The 18,891-nt window shown below is 34.6% G+C and overlaps 1 protein-coding gene across 1 annotated transcript; it reads right to left on the bottom strand.

Moving 5' to 3' along the window:
• Positions 1-7,560: 7,560 nt before the first annotated feature.
• Positions 7,561-8,928, bottom strand: LOC133788299 (hydrophobic protein RCI2A). Its single transcript, XM_062225730.1, has 3 exons — positions 8,538-8,928; positions 8,284-8,379; positions 7,561-7,831 (listed from the first exon to the last, which is right to left on the bottom strand). Exons 1-2 carry the CDS (start codon positions 8,616-8,618, stop codon positions 8,296-8,298), a joined length of 165 nt encoding a protein of 54 aa, XP_062081714.1. The 5' UTR covers positions 8,619-8,928; the 3' UTR covers positions 7,561-7,831; positions 8,284-8,295.
• Positions 8,929-18,891: the final 9,963 nt, after the last annotated feature.

Below are 18,891 nucleotides of genomic sequence, written 5' to 3'. Positions count from 1 at the left end.
AATCCAGGTACAATTACTGATTTTGTCACAGATGACGGTCGCTTTCTTTACTGTTTCTTCTCACTCGGAGTTTGTAGAAGGGGATTTACATCATGTCGTCCTGTTATATGTGTGGACGGCACTTTCTTAAAGTCAAGGTACGGTGGCCACATGTTGTGTGCTGTCGCATTGGATGCGAATAACCACATTTATCCAATTGCATTCGCGATTGTTGACAGTGAGAATCATGCTTCTTGGAAGTATTTCATGATGAAATTGAAGGAAGCCATTGGAGTTGTTGATAATCTGTCTTTTGTTTCAGACAGGCATGCTAGCATTATTCATGCTCTTGAGTTGGTCTTCCCCGATGCCTACCACGGCGCATGCTACCATCACATAAGTATGAATGTAATCGCTAAGTTCAAGACCGATCACTGTCACAAGGAGATGTATAATGCGGCATATGCATTTCGGAAGTCAAAATTTCACAGGTTCTTCAATAATATAAAGCAAATGGATCCTGCCATAGCTCAATATCTCGAGGGTATTGGCTTCGATAAGTGGACTCGTGTATACTTTCCTGGGAATCGATACAATGTAATGACAAGCAACTACGCTGAAAGTTTCAACAACAAAACCAGAGACGCAAGAACCTTCCCAGTCACTACTTTTGTGGAATTCATTCGTTTCACAATTCAGTCATGGTTTGCCGCGCGTCGTGAGGAGGTAGAGAAGTGCACATCGAAATTAGCAACAACATATGAGAAAGATGTCTCAGGCATTGCGGATGATGCAAGGTACTTGAAAGTCCATCCTCTTGGACAGTTTGAATTTCATGTGGTAGACCCAGAAGGTGATGGTGAGGTGAATTTGATGACCAAATCATGCTCTTGTGGTCAGTTTCAAATAATGGGTTACCCTTGTGTTCATGGTGTGGCTGCGGCCATGTTGCGCAATGTCAACATTTACTCACTGTGTTCACCATATTACACTACTGAGATGTGGAGGGAGTCTTACAAAGAAACAATTTACCCAACTGGCAATGAGGATGATTGGGAAGTTCCCGAGAACATAGAGAAAATGCAAGTTGGGGTTCCCGTTGAAAAACAACCAGTTGGTCGACCGAAGAAGAATAAGGTGGGAAGAAGGAAGACAAACCGCACTCCATCGAATGGAGAAATCATTCCCAGTCATCGCAAGTGTAGCATGTGTGGTGGTCTTGGCCACAACAGGGCTACATGCAAAGCTAGGCTTTAAACTTTTTTTTCCCATTTGAACTTGTTGTATTAATAAACTCTTTTTATTTGATTTTTCTGAAAAGTTATGTTTATGGCAAAGCTAGGCTTTAAACTCTTTTTTCCCATTTGAACTTGTTGTATTAATAAACTCTTTTTATGAAGGTAACAAATTTTGATAATTCAATAACAGTTCGATATAGCTTGATATTAGCTCGATAACAGCCCATGAAAATTATAAAAAAATGTGAACAACAAACTGTACATGTAAAGACCCTGTATATATACAATCATCAAGGTAACAAATTTTGATACCACAAGTCTGTGGTCCACTTGTTCCTGAACACCTCCATATTTTCATCGCAGATAGCTTCCAATGGAAGACCGACCATTAGATGCTCAATATACTTGATAGCATACACACCACAATCCCCACTGTAAAAAAAATAATATATTAAGTGCACATTACTATAAATTTAGTTAGAAACAAAATTAGTATGAAGATGATGTTTGTTACCTTCTCTTTGACTGAGGGAGCTCGTGTTTCTGTTTGCGACGCAATGTGAACTGATGCGGCCTATTTCCTGCTGATGGAATCTTCAACATCAAGCTATCAGTAAACAGTTTACTCTGCATTAACAGAGAAGGTAGCATAAAGCACCATGGACTCATAATATCCTCAAGCTTTGCGTCACTAATCACCGAGTTGTCTGAATCGTAAACAGTCAGAGTCCAACTAGAAATGGAAGCCTCAATGGCAAACCAATGTTGTTGTCCATAGTTCTGGCACCAATATACATCCTCAACTCCTCCCCAAGATGCCAGAAACTGCTGCTCGATGCCGGTCAACATGGACATAATGTCAGCATCCCAATAATACTTTGTTTTGTCGGCTGTTTTCTTGAACTGATCATATCGGGCAGGTATCACTTGTGAGAAATAACTGTTCATCACAACTGCATTCTGTCGATATATATTGGGAAAATACTTGCGACGCATACGAAGCATGTGTTCTGCCGCATCAATATGCTGCAAAAGAGAGTACGATAAAAAAATTAGCAAAAACCATCATAAAATGCTGATGTCGAGCTCCATCGAGCTCACATCGAACTCATATCGAGCTCATATCGAGCCAGTATGAAACAGTAAAAAAACAAACTACTTTAACATCCCTATCGAACTACCATCGAACTACTATCGAGCTCACATCGAGCCAGTCTGAAACAGTAAAAATAACCTACTTTAACATCCCTATCGAACTACCTATCGAGCCATCATGAAATAGTAAAGACAACCTATTTTAACATCCCTATCGAACTCCCTATCGAGCTCCATCGAGCTCATATCGAACTCACATCGAGCTTTTAACATCCCTATCGAACTACTATCGAACTAATATCGAGCTCACATCGAGCCACTCTAAAACAGTAAAAAAAACAATCTATTTTAACATCCCTATCAAACTACCTATCGAGCTCCATCGAGCTCACATCGAGCCACTCTGAAACAGTAAAGAACAACCCCTATTTTAACATCCATGTCGAACTACTATCGAACTCCTATCGAGCTCACATCGAGCCAGTATGAAACAGTAAAAATAACCTACTTTAACATCCCTATCGAACTACCTATCGAGCGCACATCGAGCCATCATGAAATAGTAAAGACAACCTATTTTAACATCCCTATCGAACTCCCTATCGAGCTCCATCGAGCTCACATCGAGCCACTTTGTTAAGGGAATTTTCACTATCGAACTCATATCGAACTCACATCGAGCTTTTAACATCCCTATCGAACTAATATCGAGCTCACATCGAGCCACTCTAAAACAGTAAAAAAACAATCTATTTTAACATCCCTATCGAACTACCTATCGAGCTCCATCGAGCTCACATCGAGCCACTCTGAAATAGTAAAGAACAACCCCTATTTTAACATCCATGTCGAACTACTATCGAACTCCTATCGAGCTCACATCGAGTCAGTAAAAATAAAACATGTAAAATTGAAAATAGTCCATAATTAGGTATAAATTGCTTACCCCATCATTGAGCCACGACTGGGGTGTCTTCAACGTCAGAAACCATGCTGGACCGTGACTCCCAGTCTTTACATCCCGCGGGGTCTTGTTGGGCATGTCTCCAAGAAGCCACTTGCACATTGTCCTATACTGTTTGGGATCTGGCTTCTTGAGAGGGTCCAGCACATGTGTAGCCTCTTGTGTAGCCTCGTCTGCTGGTGCAGCTGCAGCAGTGCGAGGTCTTTTCCTCGTGGGATCCGTATAGTCCTCAAACCAATCTGGCTTGCGTCTTTGGCGTCTAGCCCTCTGAAACTGAACCCCAGCAACATCCTCAGGGTTGACAATAACGACTCCCGGAGTCTCAGCATCTGGTGTCACAATGATGGTAGGGGGCGTCGTTGGATCATCAACATAGTCTAGTGGAAGATCCAATGACTCTGACTCTGAATCTTCATTGGACCCCCTCGGTTTCTCCTTAACAAATGTCAGGATCTGACTGAGTACGTCCAAGATCACTGACTGGTTCTTCAAGAGGGTCTCCTGTCGACCCTCGACTCTGTCCAACCGCTCAATCAAGTCGGCCAGCTCAGGGGCTGAGGCTGAGGCTGGTGGTGGGGTTGGTGTTGGGGCTGACACTGAGGCTGGGGCTGATGTTGGGGCACAGGTTGATGCTGGGGCTGAGGCTGGGGCTGATGTTGGGGCACAGGTTGAGGCTGGGGCTGAGGCTGAGGCTGGGGGAATAGGAGGGGTGGGACCTGCAACCTCCTCCCCCGGGGCAGCATCAATAAATATCTTGGCTGCCTCGGCAGCCTGAGAAACTTTCTCTGCCATTTTCTCAAAAGTCGCATCCTCCTCCTCATCAGTCTCCGAGGGATCCTGGCCAAGCCCAGGATAAAGGGGAAGATCTCCCTCAGTCAAAGACAAGTAATAGTCTTTTTCTGCTGGCCGAGGCTTCAACATCGGAAGAACAATTAACTGCAAACAACATAAAACATTTGGTTAACTCAAATAATGATAAAATATAAGCATATAGATAAAAAAAAACAACATAACTTACATTCTTCTTCAATAATATCGGTGCGATGACGGACTTGGTGAAATCCTTGTTCTTCCGATGCGACCAGCTAAGCATCCTCGGGAACATGTTTCCCGAGCTCACAACAAGCTCCACCGCAAGCTGTTGGATAGCCTCATATGCCCAGTACTGTAAGGCGGGGGCATAACCATACATACTGTATTTGGACTCTTGCTGCACCTTGGCATCCTTCTTGGCATCATAGTTGGCCTTTTGCTTCACCATGTCCTTCTTACAAGAATGCAATAGCCTCCTATAAGAGTACTTCCCCCATGGATAGCTGAAGAAGTACTCTACATTCTCAACAATTTTTAGAATATCTCGCCAAATGTGCAGTTTTCCCTCAATGGCATTCAGAACCCCCTCAACAAACAGACATAGACCAAGCTTGTACACATCTTCCACAACCGTACAAGTCTTGAAAGCATGGTCCACCTGTGACAGCTTTACTTTCTCAGCATCGTTGAAATACTCCTTTATCAACCGATCGCTGAGATTACGCCCTTCCAACTCTTCTGGTGACGGGAAGGCACTGAAATCCAACCCCGTCACCAGGGCAAACTCTCCCATGCCGAATCTACAAGACTTCGACCCCAAGAAAAAATGCACCTCATCTTCGTTGTTGCTGGCGATTTTCCTCAGCAACAGTTGATGCACCAAGACTCCGGAGAAATTAAACTCCGAAGCCAAAAAGAATTGCTTAAAAGGGGATTCCTTAGCCCTTTCAAGCAGCCCGAGCTCCAAAAACCTGGTCTTGATGTGATTTAAAGTACTACTACCCCGATATGTCACTCGACCAGGAAAGTGATCACTGAACGGAACAAGCAACTTAGGCATCTGTAACAACACATGAAATTTTTTTTGTAAGAAAACAGAATAAAAAAAATTTCAAAAAAACACTGAAATAAGTTGTCATCGAGCTCTATCGATCTCTATCGAGCTATCATCGAGCTGAAACATACCCTATCGAGCACTATCGAAAAACTATCGAGTTCCATCGAGAAATATCAACAACCTAAATTTATCGAGCCTATCGAGCCAGCATCGAGCCTATCGAGCTAAGAAAAATCTGTCTGTCTAGATAAATAACCATCGAGCTACAGTCTAGTCTCATATCGAACCATTATCGAACCTATCGAGCTATGAAAAATCTGTCTGTCTAGATAAATAACCATCGAGCTACAGTCTAGTCTCATATCGAACCATTATCGAACCTATCGAGCCCTTGTAATATAATACAACATATCCTACCGAGCTCTTATCGAGCTCATGTCGAGCTCATATCGAGCCATAATCGATCCATCATCGAACTGTTCAAACTACCTTATCGAGCCTACTATCGAACCATAATCGAACCTATCGAGCCACTGGTTCAAACCCAGAAAAATTTCCCACAAAATCGGACAACCCATTCCACAAATCACAGATTCAACAACGATATAAAGCAAATATGGACTTGGGTTCAAGATTTTACCTTAGTTTTTTAAACTTTGAAGGAAATATGCTCCGTGGGTCTCGGGTTTGACAGAAAAATGGGAGTTTGCAGTGGGCTCGAGATCGCCGGAGAAATGGGAGAAGGTGGGGGCTCGACGGAGAAGGTGGGAGCTCGACGGAGATGCGGGCTCGACGGCTCGACGGAGATGGCGGCTCGACGGCTCGACGGAGGTGGGGGTTCGATGGTTTTTGGGGGATTTTTGTGAGACTGAAAGAGAGAGAAACCGAGACTGAGAGAGAGAAGGCTGAGATTGAATGGGAAGGGTATTTTCGGTAGGAGGGAAAAGCTTAGCATTAATTTGAAAATATTATTAATGTTGGGATTTTTTGGTAATATTAGGTATTATTAGAGATAAAAAGTGAAATTTCCCTTGTAGTCCCTCTCCCTTCCTCACTCAATTAAATTTTTATAATAACCCACAATTATAAATAATTTTTTTCATAAATAGTATAAATGGTTGAGTAATGATTGTGTTCTTCAAATCTGTATTAAATTTAAAATATTGGTCACAGTTTTAATAAATGTGATTAATTAAGTTAATTTATTATAACATCGTAAATAATATTTAATAGCATATTTTAGGTGCATATATCATTACTCTAAATATTATCTGCCGGTGAATTTATTGGCTTATATGGGGTGTTTGATATGGGATAAAGTAAATGTGGAAATGAGAATCTAAAATCATTTTTATGTTTGGTTCAAATTTTAAAGGGGTAAAGTGATTAATTTGTGTAGGTTCCACATCTATTTTAAAGGTAAAGCGAAACATTTTGTACACAAGAGTTTAATATTGTCTCCATTCTAAACCCCTCTACACTTTCTAAAACAACTCAACTACTCAAAACAAACACCCTCATAATGTGTACTAGGATCGATTACCGAAAAGGAATACTAATATAGTTGTCATGCATGGTTGAATTAAAGTATTAAACTTAAGATTCAATTTATAAGAGCAAACTCATCCATGGCTTCCCTTGCCTAGAATTGGAATATTATCTTATGGGACCTACGAATAAAGTAGCTACTGCCTCCCTTAGTTTGTTTAAGCGAAGTGATAGTAAAGGAAACCCAATTAACTTGTCTTCCGATAGAATTATGATGATTCATACAAAATTAATCATATATCATACCTAAGGGTCGAATATTTTGACACCATTTATCGTTGATCATAGGTCCGGCCCTGCCTCGCAATGACACCTCAATATTTAGAAAAATACCTTTATTTTTATAGGTATTAAAATTTTAAAAATTATCGTTTTATATATAGTTTTTTTTTTAAATAACATATTTTATTTTGTATAGAGTTCACACATCTCAAACCAAACTTATAATAATGAATTAGATTTTTTTTTTAAATGACCTTATTAAAATCTCCAAGAGAAAAGACTGCCACAAAAATTATTGGAACTAGACCACCGTTTAGTATTGTCAAACGAACTAAAGCATGGGCAACCCCATTTACAGTTCCAGTACAATACTGAAACTTGCCCTCAAAAAAGTCATTACACAGAACTATGATATTCTTAATGACCGCAATAATCAAACTCAACTCTTTTGTCTTATTATCTGACAGTTCTATATACCTATATTATTATATTTTATTTAATCATAAAAAAATGCACAAATTAATCTCCTTTGTCTGATATGGATTTTCTTCTTTTTTTTAAAAAAAAATTGCTTTAATTAAGTGGAGGCAATTTAAGGTAATTCCTCCAAAGGCAAATTAATATGGATAAGAAGACAATCACAGTTACAAAAATAAAAATAAAATATCCTAATATATCGGTAGTCCTTCCAACCAAACCTTACATCGAATAAAGATAGCAAAAAATTATTCAAAAGAAACTGAAGAGAAGAGGCCTTGAATATATGATACTGACACATACACACACTCAAGATGAAGGATCAACCGTTCATCTCTGCCCATTATACCACTACACCAATACTGTCCATCCAACGTTTAAAAATAAATCCACAAACAATAACAAGACAAACATGGTCTTCACAATCGATCAAACTCTCTGAAAAGAAAAGGGAAAAATAACATAATTAGTACACTCAAGAAATATCTTTATTAAATTATATGTGCTCAGTGGAGGTCATATTCACCTAGGCCCATGGCCTAATTCCATCAATACCAATTAATTTAAAGGGAACTTTCTAAGAGCATATTAAAACGAATAAGAAATGTTTATCAGCCGCAAATTTATAATACGAATATATAAAAGTATATTTATATATATATATGTATATATTCTCACTTTTTTTTATGAACACTTGATAAGGAAAACATATAGATCAGGCGGCAATCAGTTAAAAAAGTTGGTAACAAGTCATTTTCAGTTATCTTTATAATTTTAAATTACAGCAAACATATATTTTTAGAAAAAGTTTTTGTGAGGAATTAAAAATAACAAAAAACCCTATTATATATGCAATTTTAGGACAAATAAAAGGAATTAGACATACTTACCAAATGAGTTCGTCACTTTGTGATAGCATAGATAGCGTAGATAATCCCAGGAAGGTACCCACACAAAGTCAAGACCAAACAGATCCAGAATTCAACCTGCATATACATATAAAGAACAATCAATACAAAGATAAAAATAAATTTACAGCACAATAACTTGTCTAATTCTTCAACTAAACCTATATAACGTATGTATATATATACATAAAAAGTAAATGAAATATCAAAGAAAATAAGACTAAGAAAAAACGTACATGGCATCCAAATCTAAGGAAGACGCCAAGAGGTGGCAAGAGGATGGCAATGATGATGTCTATGAAGGTTGCTGTTCCCATTTTCCGTCACTTTCTTGGAATATTTCTTAAGAAAATTAGAAAAAAAAATGGAGAGAAACTGAAGCAAAAGATCAGAGCGTTACAAGAAACTCTCTCAATACTCAATAATAACTGCTTTGGTTTGTATCGCTAGTGGAACTTATATATAGGCTACAGAAATAGAAAGTGGACACGTGGTGATGTATAATTGGCTGCCTTTAGTAGAATATCGATCATATATATAAACGGTTTCCTAGGGCGGTAAATTTTTGGAAATCATACTTTCTTTCTTGGCGTATTCTTTGGAGTTTCAGGTCGGTAGCCTCGTAAATGTGTTATGTTACAACCCATATATACATAATTATTGCAACTTATATACTATTCTACATAATATGTGCTGCTCTTTATTTATTTTCTTACTTTTGAGAGTGGACCACGCTATCCACACCATACAATATGATCCACAAAGATGTAGACAAATATAATTAGATATATAGATAAATAAGAGATTACCCATTCCCATGCATGCGTGGCTAGCTTATTATAAGCTTAATATTTTAACACAGTTTATCTTAGCTAGGTCGTTTGGGATTATAATAATTTGTCTCTTTTCCTTTGTCTTATTCTCTCTATATATAAGTACAATTTAAAAAATATATATATATATTTTCAAATTTTAATGATTGAATATTGAAGAATCATTTTTGTTAAATAAAAATACAATGAAAACATTGAAATTTTTTTTTCTCAAAAAGTATGTTAATAAGAAAGCATTTGGAGCATTTGATATGATGAGTTCATAAATTTTATATTAATGGGAAAGTTGAAGAGGGTAATCTAATAGTCTGGAAACTTACATCACTGTGTTTGGTTATATACTGGAATATAATCTATGATTTCTGATGAAAATATCACTTTCTATGTTTGATTGTACATAAGAATCTGTCAAATTTTCATATTTTTCAAAAATTAATATAATAATATATTTTATCAAAATAATAAATAATATAATTATAAATAGCAAATGATTTTTTTTAAATTACCAAATTTTCCCTTAGATTATAATTTATACAGTGAATACTTATTTGGTACCTGTGTTTATAAACAATTTTACTTATTAAATATTTTTTTAACAAAATTTAAAAATACAGTTATTAAATGCTAGAATCTAGTATAATTTTTAAAAATACAAAAATACTTTTATATTTTATATTTAATAATATTTCATTTGTAATTTTAAAATAAATTAATAATATATAGGCTTTACGTATTAATTTATTAAATAAACAAATATTATTTATCATTTTATAGTTATATTCGATTTTATATTATAAGGTTCAAAAATAAAATAAATCTTTAACTAAAAAATTATTAGTTTAAGATTTTTTTTTTAAAAAAAAAAATTGAAGTGTTTCACATTCTTGAGTATTTAAAAACCATTTGTCATGTGAGTTTTACTTGAACCCAGAATCAAGAAAAGTTAAAACTCCTAGGGGTGTTTGTTTTGAGTAGTTGAGTTGCATTAGAAAGTGTAGAGAGACTTTGAATGGATGTAATATTAAACTCTTGTGTACAAAATGGTTCACTTTATCTTTAAAATACATGTGAGGCTCACACAAATTATTAACTTTATCCCCTTAAAATTTACTTTATCCCATTAAAATTGAACCAAACATAAGAAGAGATTTAGATTCTCATTCTCACATTTATTTTACTTCATAACAAATACCCCTAGAGTACAGTTTCTAGAGTACAGTTTCACGGGTTACAAAATTCAAACTTATTACCAAATATGAGAAAATCTTCAAATTATCATTCTCGTCTCCATATTGCTGTATACCAAACAATCCATTGATGTTTCTACTTCATTTTGCTTGAGCCTTCACGAAAAGTAGTTTTTATGTGACCACCTTTCACATGATTTTGTGGTTCATTATTGTAATCGTAAGCCTTATTTTTGGTGGTAATTAAATTAGTAAGTGAAGATACATATATCTCAAATTTGGTGATTTAATTTGATTGGCTATCTTGAAATTTACGAAAGAGGGTAACTCAATTTGGAAGATTTTAAACTATTTATCCATATATGTAAAATTTCGTGTGCTCAGTTTGTCTTATATGTATTATTAAATAAGTAAATAAATAATAATAATAATATATACATGTTATAAAACTATTAAGAATACTGAAATGTAAAGTATAAATAAAAAAAATTGACAAAGAAATAGATAAACGAAATGAGAGAGTTAAACTCTTGTGTGTTATTTCAATGGGGGAATGATCCTTATTTATACAGATAAATAAGTCCTAAGAAAATCTCGGGTAACTACTTTGAATACAATCAAGAACTAATGTCGATATTTTACTTTGGGTAATCTAATGATTCGTCATTATTATGGACATCCATATATGTAATATTATATAACACTCCCCCGGATGTCTATGAAAATTGCTTCATTAAAAATCTTGCTAGAAAAACCCATTAGGACAAAAACTCAGCCAAGGAGAAAAGAGTGTAGTGTTTATTTACTCCCCCTCATTTCGAAACTCTTGAAGATCATTTAATTGATGCACTATGATCTTATGTACCATCTTCTCGAACGTTGATGTTGGTAATGACTTTGTAAATAAGTCTGCAAGATTGTCACTTAATCAAATTTAATGAACATCAAATCACCACTCTTTTGAATATATGTGTGAAGAAGCATTGCGATGAAATGTATTTAAATATATCTTCTTTAAGGTATTATCATTTTATTTGAGCGGTACATGCATCATTATCTTTATAGAGAATTGTTGGTATTTCTTTATCGGGTGATAATCAACATGTTCCGCAAATATGTTGTTTCGTTGATCTCAATCATACATTTTCCCCTTGCCTCATGAATTGTAAGTATCTCAACATGATTTAAAGTTGCATCGTTAAAAACCCTGTCAGGAAAACCCAGTGGGACAAAACCTGAACTAAGGGAAAAAGAGTGCAACACGTATATATCTCTCATTCATGCATATATCCATGGTAACTTTAGTGATCAAATATCTCATATGATTTTCATTATAATTATAAATCACCATAAATTATCTATGATCACATATTTACTATAACTCTTCTGGAGCATATATGTAGAATGGAATATGAATATTTATCCAACATATTAAATCAATCATGTATATAACCTTATTCATTATCATATCATAGAAACAATGTTATAATATGCATCATATTTGTGGATATTCATTATCTATGACTATGTTCAATCCAAAATTTGAAATTTAAATATGATCACATGAATGAATATCTGCGATAATATCAATTTTCATTTGCAATAAAGATGATACTTCAGGACCATATATTTGTTGCATTCTCGTTACATGTTCTTTAATTTCTACATCAAGTGATCATATACACTATGATTCTTTATGCATACGAAGTTCTTTGGGACTTCTCTACTCATAATTTAATCTATAAACAAAGTATATATTTAATAATTCCCAATCTACAAGATGAATAAGAAATCTTTCTTCAATAGTTTATAAAATAATCAGGAGCTCTTCAAGAGCTTTTTACAACGTATTATTTACAAATTCACATTGCATAGACAACCATACTTGTAATTTCAAATAATTATTCACATATGTCTTTAATCCAGACAAAGATCTTTATTGTATAATGCATGCGACTTTGAATTTATATCTCATAAGACTTGTTAAATTCTTTTGAAATTTTTTCGGTAAGGCATATTTTAAATTCTCATATTACTAGGAGCTCCAAATAAATAATTTGTGTTGCAACGTTTATATGACACATATCAATTCCCATAAAACATATGTACTCCAGGCTATAATCAAATATTGATTATATTTCTCATAACAATATGTATATGTATTTATTTAATCATTCTCTTGTCTATATAGATTTTGTACAATAATTCATTTGTGTACAAATATACAAAATTCTCATTAGAATTACATTTTCTTGTACAAATATTTATTTGTACCCCTACAGGTTTTACTTCACTTTATGTGAGTAAATTTATACTGCCTGGATTGCGTCATATAATTTTGGCCAAAACTATATATATGTCAATAATTCTTGACCTGTTTAATATCATGATCCTTGCTATCTCATATTATTAGTTTATTGCATATGCAAACATTTTGTATTGTCGACAATAATTCTTAATATGATAGTTTCCTCCCATATTGACATCACTTAAAGAGATTTCATTATTTCCAACATACTTGTTAATCATGTATATTATTTATAAGTGCCTATATAACCACTTTAAAGGCTTTAATTATTATCAACTTTGTTATGTCTATAACTTCTTTAAGGAGTCTCTTCAGGAGCACCATTTTTTTTAATGTTCAAATTATCAATATTTTATAATATTAAGGTATCTTTTCTCTAATGTAAAAAAAAAAATTAGATAACGCTACTTAATTTAATAATTTTAATATTTTAAATTAAAATATATATCATAAAATAAATCAATAATTCTATCCTTATACTATGCCTATGAGAGAAGTCTCTAATGTTGTGGTACAAATATGCTAAGAGCATCATAATTGATGAGCTAAACTAGCTAATTTTTAAAAAATATAGAGAAAATGTTGATTAGTGCTCTAAAATATAATTTTATTAGTTTTAAAGTTTAAAATAAATTAAGTTTCAATTAATATTTTTATGAATTTATTGCAATATATTTTAGGGTAAATACGCATTTGGTACCCTATATTTTATCGAGATACAAAAGTGGTACCATCTATTTATGATAATTATCAATCGATACCCTGTGTTTACAAAAAATATATAGTTTGGTACCCTCCGTGTGTTTAAATTTTTAATATTCCCAAATTACCCATCATTTTAGTGATTTATTTGATTTTCAATTATTTTTAAATGATATAAATATAATTTTAGAATTTATAAAATAAAATAAATGTTTGATTAAAACTTTAAAATAATTTTAATAAAAAAAATTATTTTAAAAAAATTAATTAATTAAAAAAATTAGTCTTAAAAAATTAAAAATTAAAAACTAATTACAATATTACTAATTAACTTTAAATAAACTTATATTTTAATTTAATTAATGAAAAAAAACTCATATTCACTCAATCTCACCATCACCATCTTAGTTCCCTCAGTCCCCCTCCAATCTCACCTACATTTTTTTTTTGTTTCAAAGTTGGATTGATTTGTTAATTAATTAAATTAAAATTTAGGTTTATGTAGAGTTAATTAATAAGATTTTAATTAATTTTTTAATTAATTAAATTTATTTTATAAATAATTTTGTTTATTAAAATTATTTTAAAGTTTTAATTAAACATTTATTTTATTTTATTTTATGAATTCTGAAAAATATATTTAAATTATTTAAAATTAATAAAATAATTGAAAATCAAATAAATCATTAAAATGAGGGGTACTCTAGGAATATTAAAAATGTAAATGCATGGAGGGTACCAAACTATGTAGATTTTGCAAACAGAGAGTATCGATTGATAATTTTTAGAAACAGAGGGTACCAAGTTTGTATTTCGATAAAACACAAGGTACCAAATGATCATTTACCCTATATTTTATATTTGAAAATATTAATTTTAATTTAATTTGTGTTTAATTTTCAGGAAATAAAATGTATTTTGACACAAAGAAAAAGAAAGAAGAACAAAAGAATATATAATTGGAGAAGGAATGAAAAAATTGCATTTTTGACAAGATCAAGCCCAAAATCAGACCCAAATCGCAGTCAAGCCCAAGCCATGCTGAAGCACCTACAGCTGACACGTGTCTCGAGCTGTCTTTTCCTTTTGCAGCTGACGCATGGGGCCCACTTGATTGACAGCCACCCACCAGTGCCTGCCACCTCGCCTCAGTGCCTGCCACGTTCTTACTGTGTCCGAGCATGGTCAGAACAACAAAAGGCTGAGAGGCTCGGTGTAACGCCCTGGATAACCAAGAATGTTACACTGTGTGTTTGAAATAGTGCAAGACTTGCTAATCAAGTCATTTGATTAAAAATGTGAATCTAACGATACAAACAGGTTAGGTTTAAAAGATTTTGGTTATAAACGAATAATTTTCATTAAAATATATGTTTGGCACATGGGATCCCAAATCAAGGTTTAAATAACGTAATTACAGAATCTCCCAAAACTTATAAATAACCAAGCCACTCTAATGGAAAAATACGCGTTTTAGGTTCCCGTCCTTGTACCATCCCTCGACCGTGGCGGCCGAGCAGCTGACGTGTACACCTCGCCCCCAGAGCTCTCCAACCCATGGTCAACTCGTCATACCCTTGCCTTTACCTGCACCACATAGCACCCGTGAGCTAAGGCCCAGCAAGAAAATATAACATTTAAAACACAATCAACATTAATAACCAACTTTCTCACAAGATACAACCAAGTACTCAACATTCACCTATTCAACGATAACAATCGACAAACTAACAATCAGTCATTCAAACAATCGGCATATCATATTCATCAGAATAGTAACAAACAAATCCCATGATAATTAGGGCTGACAACTTAGGTTGCACCCTCTGTTTATCCCACTGACTCCGGGCCGCTTAAACCGAGCTCAGTGCATAATAAGCTGTCCTTAGCTACCAGTGGCCGAGCCGCGCCCTGTGCGCAAGTGTAAACCCCGGCACTCTTAGGCCGCTCGTTTACTATTTATATGGCATGATACCATCCATTTACAATTCACATGGCATAATACAATCCTCTTAAAGAGCATACAAAACAGGGAACCCTTAGTCCCAATACAAATCCACAACCGGGTGCAGTTTTCTTACCTTTAATTTCCAAACGCTATGATTACAAGAAATGCCCTTTGAGCGTGATCTGTTTCCCGAGCCCTAGCTTTTACCTAGTCACAACCAAGATAAGGAATTCCATTAATATTCGAATAAAGGTTTCCGAGTAGAGTTCTAGCTTTCGGGACATCGAATTCCACCAAACACGGTGGTGGAATCGATCCTGAGCATCCTAGGTTAGGTTCCCGCGCTTAAAACCTCCATTTAGCCAAAAATGCCCTTTAGGGCCGCAACCCTAAAAACCTGCGCCACGGCCCGCCCCAAAAAACAGAGGCTAGGCCTCTCTGATCACAGACACGCGCTGCGGCCCTGCCCTGTGGCGTCGCGACGCTTCCCTTCGGTAGAGCCTCCTTGGCTCTTCTTTGCTTCGCAGGGCCGCAACACTCTAGAACAGAGCCACGGCCCAGCCCCTCGTGCCCAGAAAATCCACCATTTTTAGCATCCCAACCTTGCTCAAAACCACCCCAAACCATCCTAATTCCAAAATCCTTTGATCACAAAACTTCTAACATGATTCTAGTAACATAATCTAGAAAAAAAAAACCTAGCTTAGAAACTCATTAAAATCCCATTTTAATTTCTGAAACTCAACAGCTCAAGAACACAAGAAAACCAGTCATAAATGCTCATAATTCAAACACTAAATCAAGAATTGGAGCTTACCTTCTCTGTTGAACCAATTCTCTAAAGGATTCCTGAGCTAACTTCCAAGTTTTAGCTTTAATTCGACCCTTCAATATCAAAATCCATAAACATCTCAAAACCCAGCCAAACAAACATAATTCTAATGATCAAGAGTATGATTAAGTTCTTACCTTTGTTTCTAGCTTGATTCCCCTAGTTTCCACTGAGTTAAACCTCCAATTCCTCAGCTCAAACTCTGAATTCCCAGCCAAATCCCCTTAGTTTGCAATGTTTCCTTGGGAGAGAAGAAGAGAGAGGAGGAGAGGAAATGGAGAGGGTCGGCTCATTGAGTTTCTACTATTTCCTATTTTACTTAGTCTAACCTTAGTTAATTAAGTCAATCCCGAGGCTCGCGGTACCGGAAACGTCCCCGAGGGCAAAATGGTAAAATTCCCCAATGTTCCCGCCTAAGCTTCCTAATCTTAAATATATCTCCAATTATTTATTTCCATAACCCGATAACCCAAATAATCATCTAATACCCGAAATACCCCTTGACTTGCCCCAAGTCAAGTACCAGGTCCCGTTGTGACTTTCCCGCTACTTGTTCTCTGGGATCGCCTCGTGCCGAAAGCTGCCAACACATATATCCACATAATAATGTGGTCTTAATAGTTTATCACAAAATCACATTTATGCCCTAACGGGCCAAAATTATAATTATGCCCCCACAACCAAATAGGGCCCGCATGCTTATCCAATACTCATAAACATGCATTTCACATAATCATGCATATCACACCATTAATTCACATAACTTCCAATTATGCCCTCCCGGCACATTAATCAAGGCCCTTAAGCCTTATTAGTAATTTTTGGGTCGTTACACTCGGTCAAAAGGTTGCAGTCATTTCTCTACTTCCTAATGCACGAAAAATACTAGTTTGGGATCAAAATTTTCTCTATAAATAGAGAACCAAAACAAGTGAAAAAAAGATTAGATTTTGGAGAGAAAAATACACTTAGTAATTTTGTTGTTTTTCTTATTTCTAGTTTAGTTTTGCTTGTGTTTAGGTGACAAAAATGAGTGAACTATTTTATAAATATTGGCGAGGTTAGAGTGTAGTTTTTGTACTTTTCATTCTTAATAGTGATATTGATTCTTTTTAGTTTTTCATCTCCATATCTCATTAATTATTTTGTTTCTCATCTTTTAATTTCTTTTCTAAAATTATTTAGCATCTTTTACATAAGTTCAGTCATGCTTTTCTTATGTAACTTAGATTGTTAATTTGTTTTAGTATATTTATTATATTGTATGTCTTTTACTGCATTCTGTCATTGTAGTTATTTTGTCGCTCTTTGATATATGATATGATATGCTATGAAATTAGAAGTAAGATTCAATTTAATCTAGATCAATTAATTTGTGATTTTAACATATATATCTTCCAATTGCAATTAATGGTGTAGAATTGCAACAGTGTTTTGAATTAATGTCAATGTTAGAATAAGATTTACAGTGTTATCCCTCGAAAATCTAGGGATGACATGGCGAATGAGAAAGCGGCACGTGGCATCAAAAATTAGGGAAAAACGATGAAGTATTGAAAAAAGACCAATGAGAAAAAGATAGGTCAATGTAATGCCCCGACTAATTCTAGACCTCAGACCATTAAAAAATTACAAAACATAGCTACTATTTTGGAATACATACATAAGAAATAACATAACTTTATTTAAAATCCAAAATAGTAGGCAAAATACAAAATAAGGTATGGGTACCCATTGTTTAGTACATAAAACATAAAACATAAAACATAATCTTTAAATAAATTGTTTAAAAACTAAGTGCGGAAATACATGAAACATAATCTAAAAGGCTTTGAAAACAACGTCATCCTCGATCTTCCAGCAGTCCATTCAATCCATCCATCCTCAACACACATGCCAAGCTGCCACGAATCTGTCCCGCCTTCCAAGTTCATTTCCCTGCACCATCTAAAAAGAAAGGAATGAGCCTAATGCCCAGCAAGGAAAATCTACTAATAACATATATCATAAATCATAAACATAAGATTATATCATAAACATATACTATAAAACATATGACTATAAAAACGTATATCATATAGGACTACAATATTAATGGCCATTAACTCATTAACATGGTATGTGATAAAACCATCTAGGTCCTCTATCTACTAATCGAGGTAGGTTAGATCACAACTATAGTATATGATAACCCATCTAGGTCCTCTGTTTACTAATCGAGGTAGGGTAAATCATAACTCTAAACCATGAGAATGATAAAAATTCTTGGGGTTTGCTATCTAAGCAACTATCAGCCCCAAGTGACTGCAAAACATATTTATACATATTATAGCTTAAAACACAAAACATATCATAACATAAACATATAAACACATATATTCTAACCTATTTTCCTTACCAAAAACTGTGATATGGAGATAAGAACGGGATTTGGAACACTCCTAAGACCAACAGTAAGAATCGTGAGCTTCTAAAGAAAAAGAGATGAAAAAGAGAACTAAACCATCCAAGAAGAAACTTACCGAAAACCTTAAGTTTCAAGAAACTCAAACACCTAACCAAGAATCATAAACAAGAGTTAGGATCTGAAAGAAAATAAAAGAAAACTAAAGAACCATGAAGAACTGAACTTAAGGATAAGAATACCTTGGATGACTATGACTTGATCTACACCTTGATTCTGAAATAACACTATATCTCACTTCCCAAGTGTTTAGAAAAGCTTAGATTGGAAAAGCTTTTAACTCAAAACCCAAGTGTTTCTCTCTATAGTAATCTTA

Source organism: Humulus lupulus, chromosome 7, assembly GCF_963169125.1.
Source record: "Humulus lupulus chromosome 7, drHumLupu1.1, whole genome shotgun sequence".
NCBI classification, from domain to species: Eukaryota; Viridiplantae; Streptophyta; class Magnoliopsida; order Rosales; family Cannabaceae; genus Humulus; species Humulus lupulus.
Note: the sequence above shows the minus strand (reverse complement) of the source record. Positions and strands in the feature narration are given on the sequence as shown.

What these genes read in the sequence shown, in the direction of transcription:
- LOC133788299 (XM_062225730.1), bottom strand. Translation starts at nt 8,618, where the DNA reads ATGGGAACAGCAACCTTCATAGACATCATCATTGCCATCCTCTTGCCA. An exon ending in TCCTTAGATTTGGATGCCAT is followed by an intron (nt 8,380 to 8,537) that starts GTACGTTTTTTC and finishes ATGTATATGCAG; the next exon opens with GTTGAATTCTGGATCTGTTT.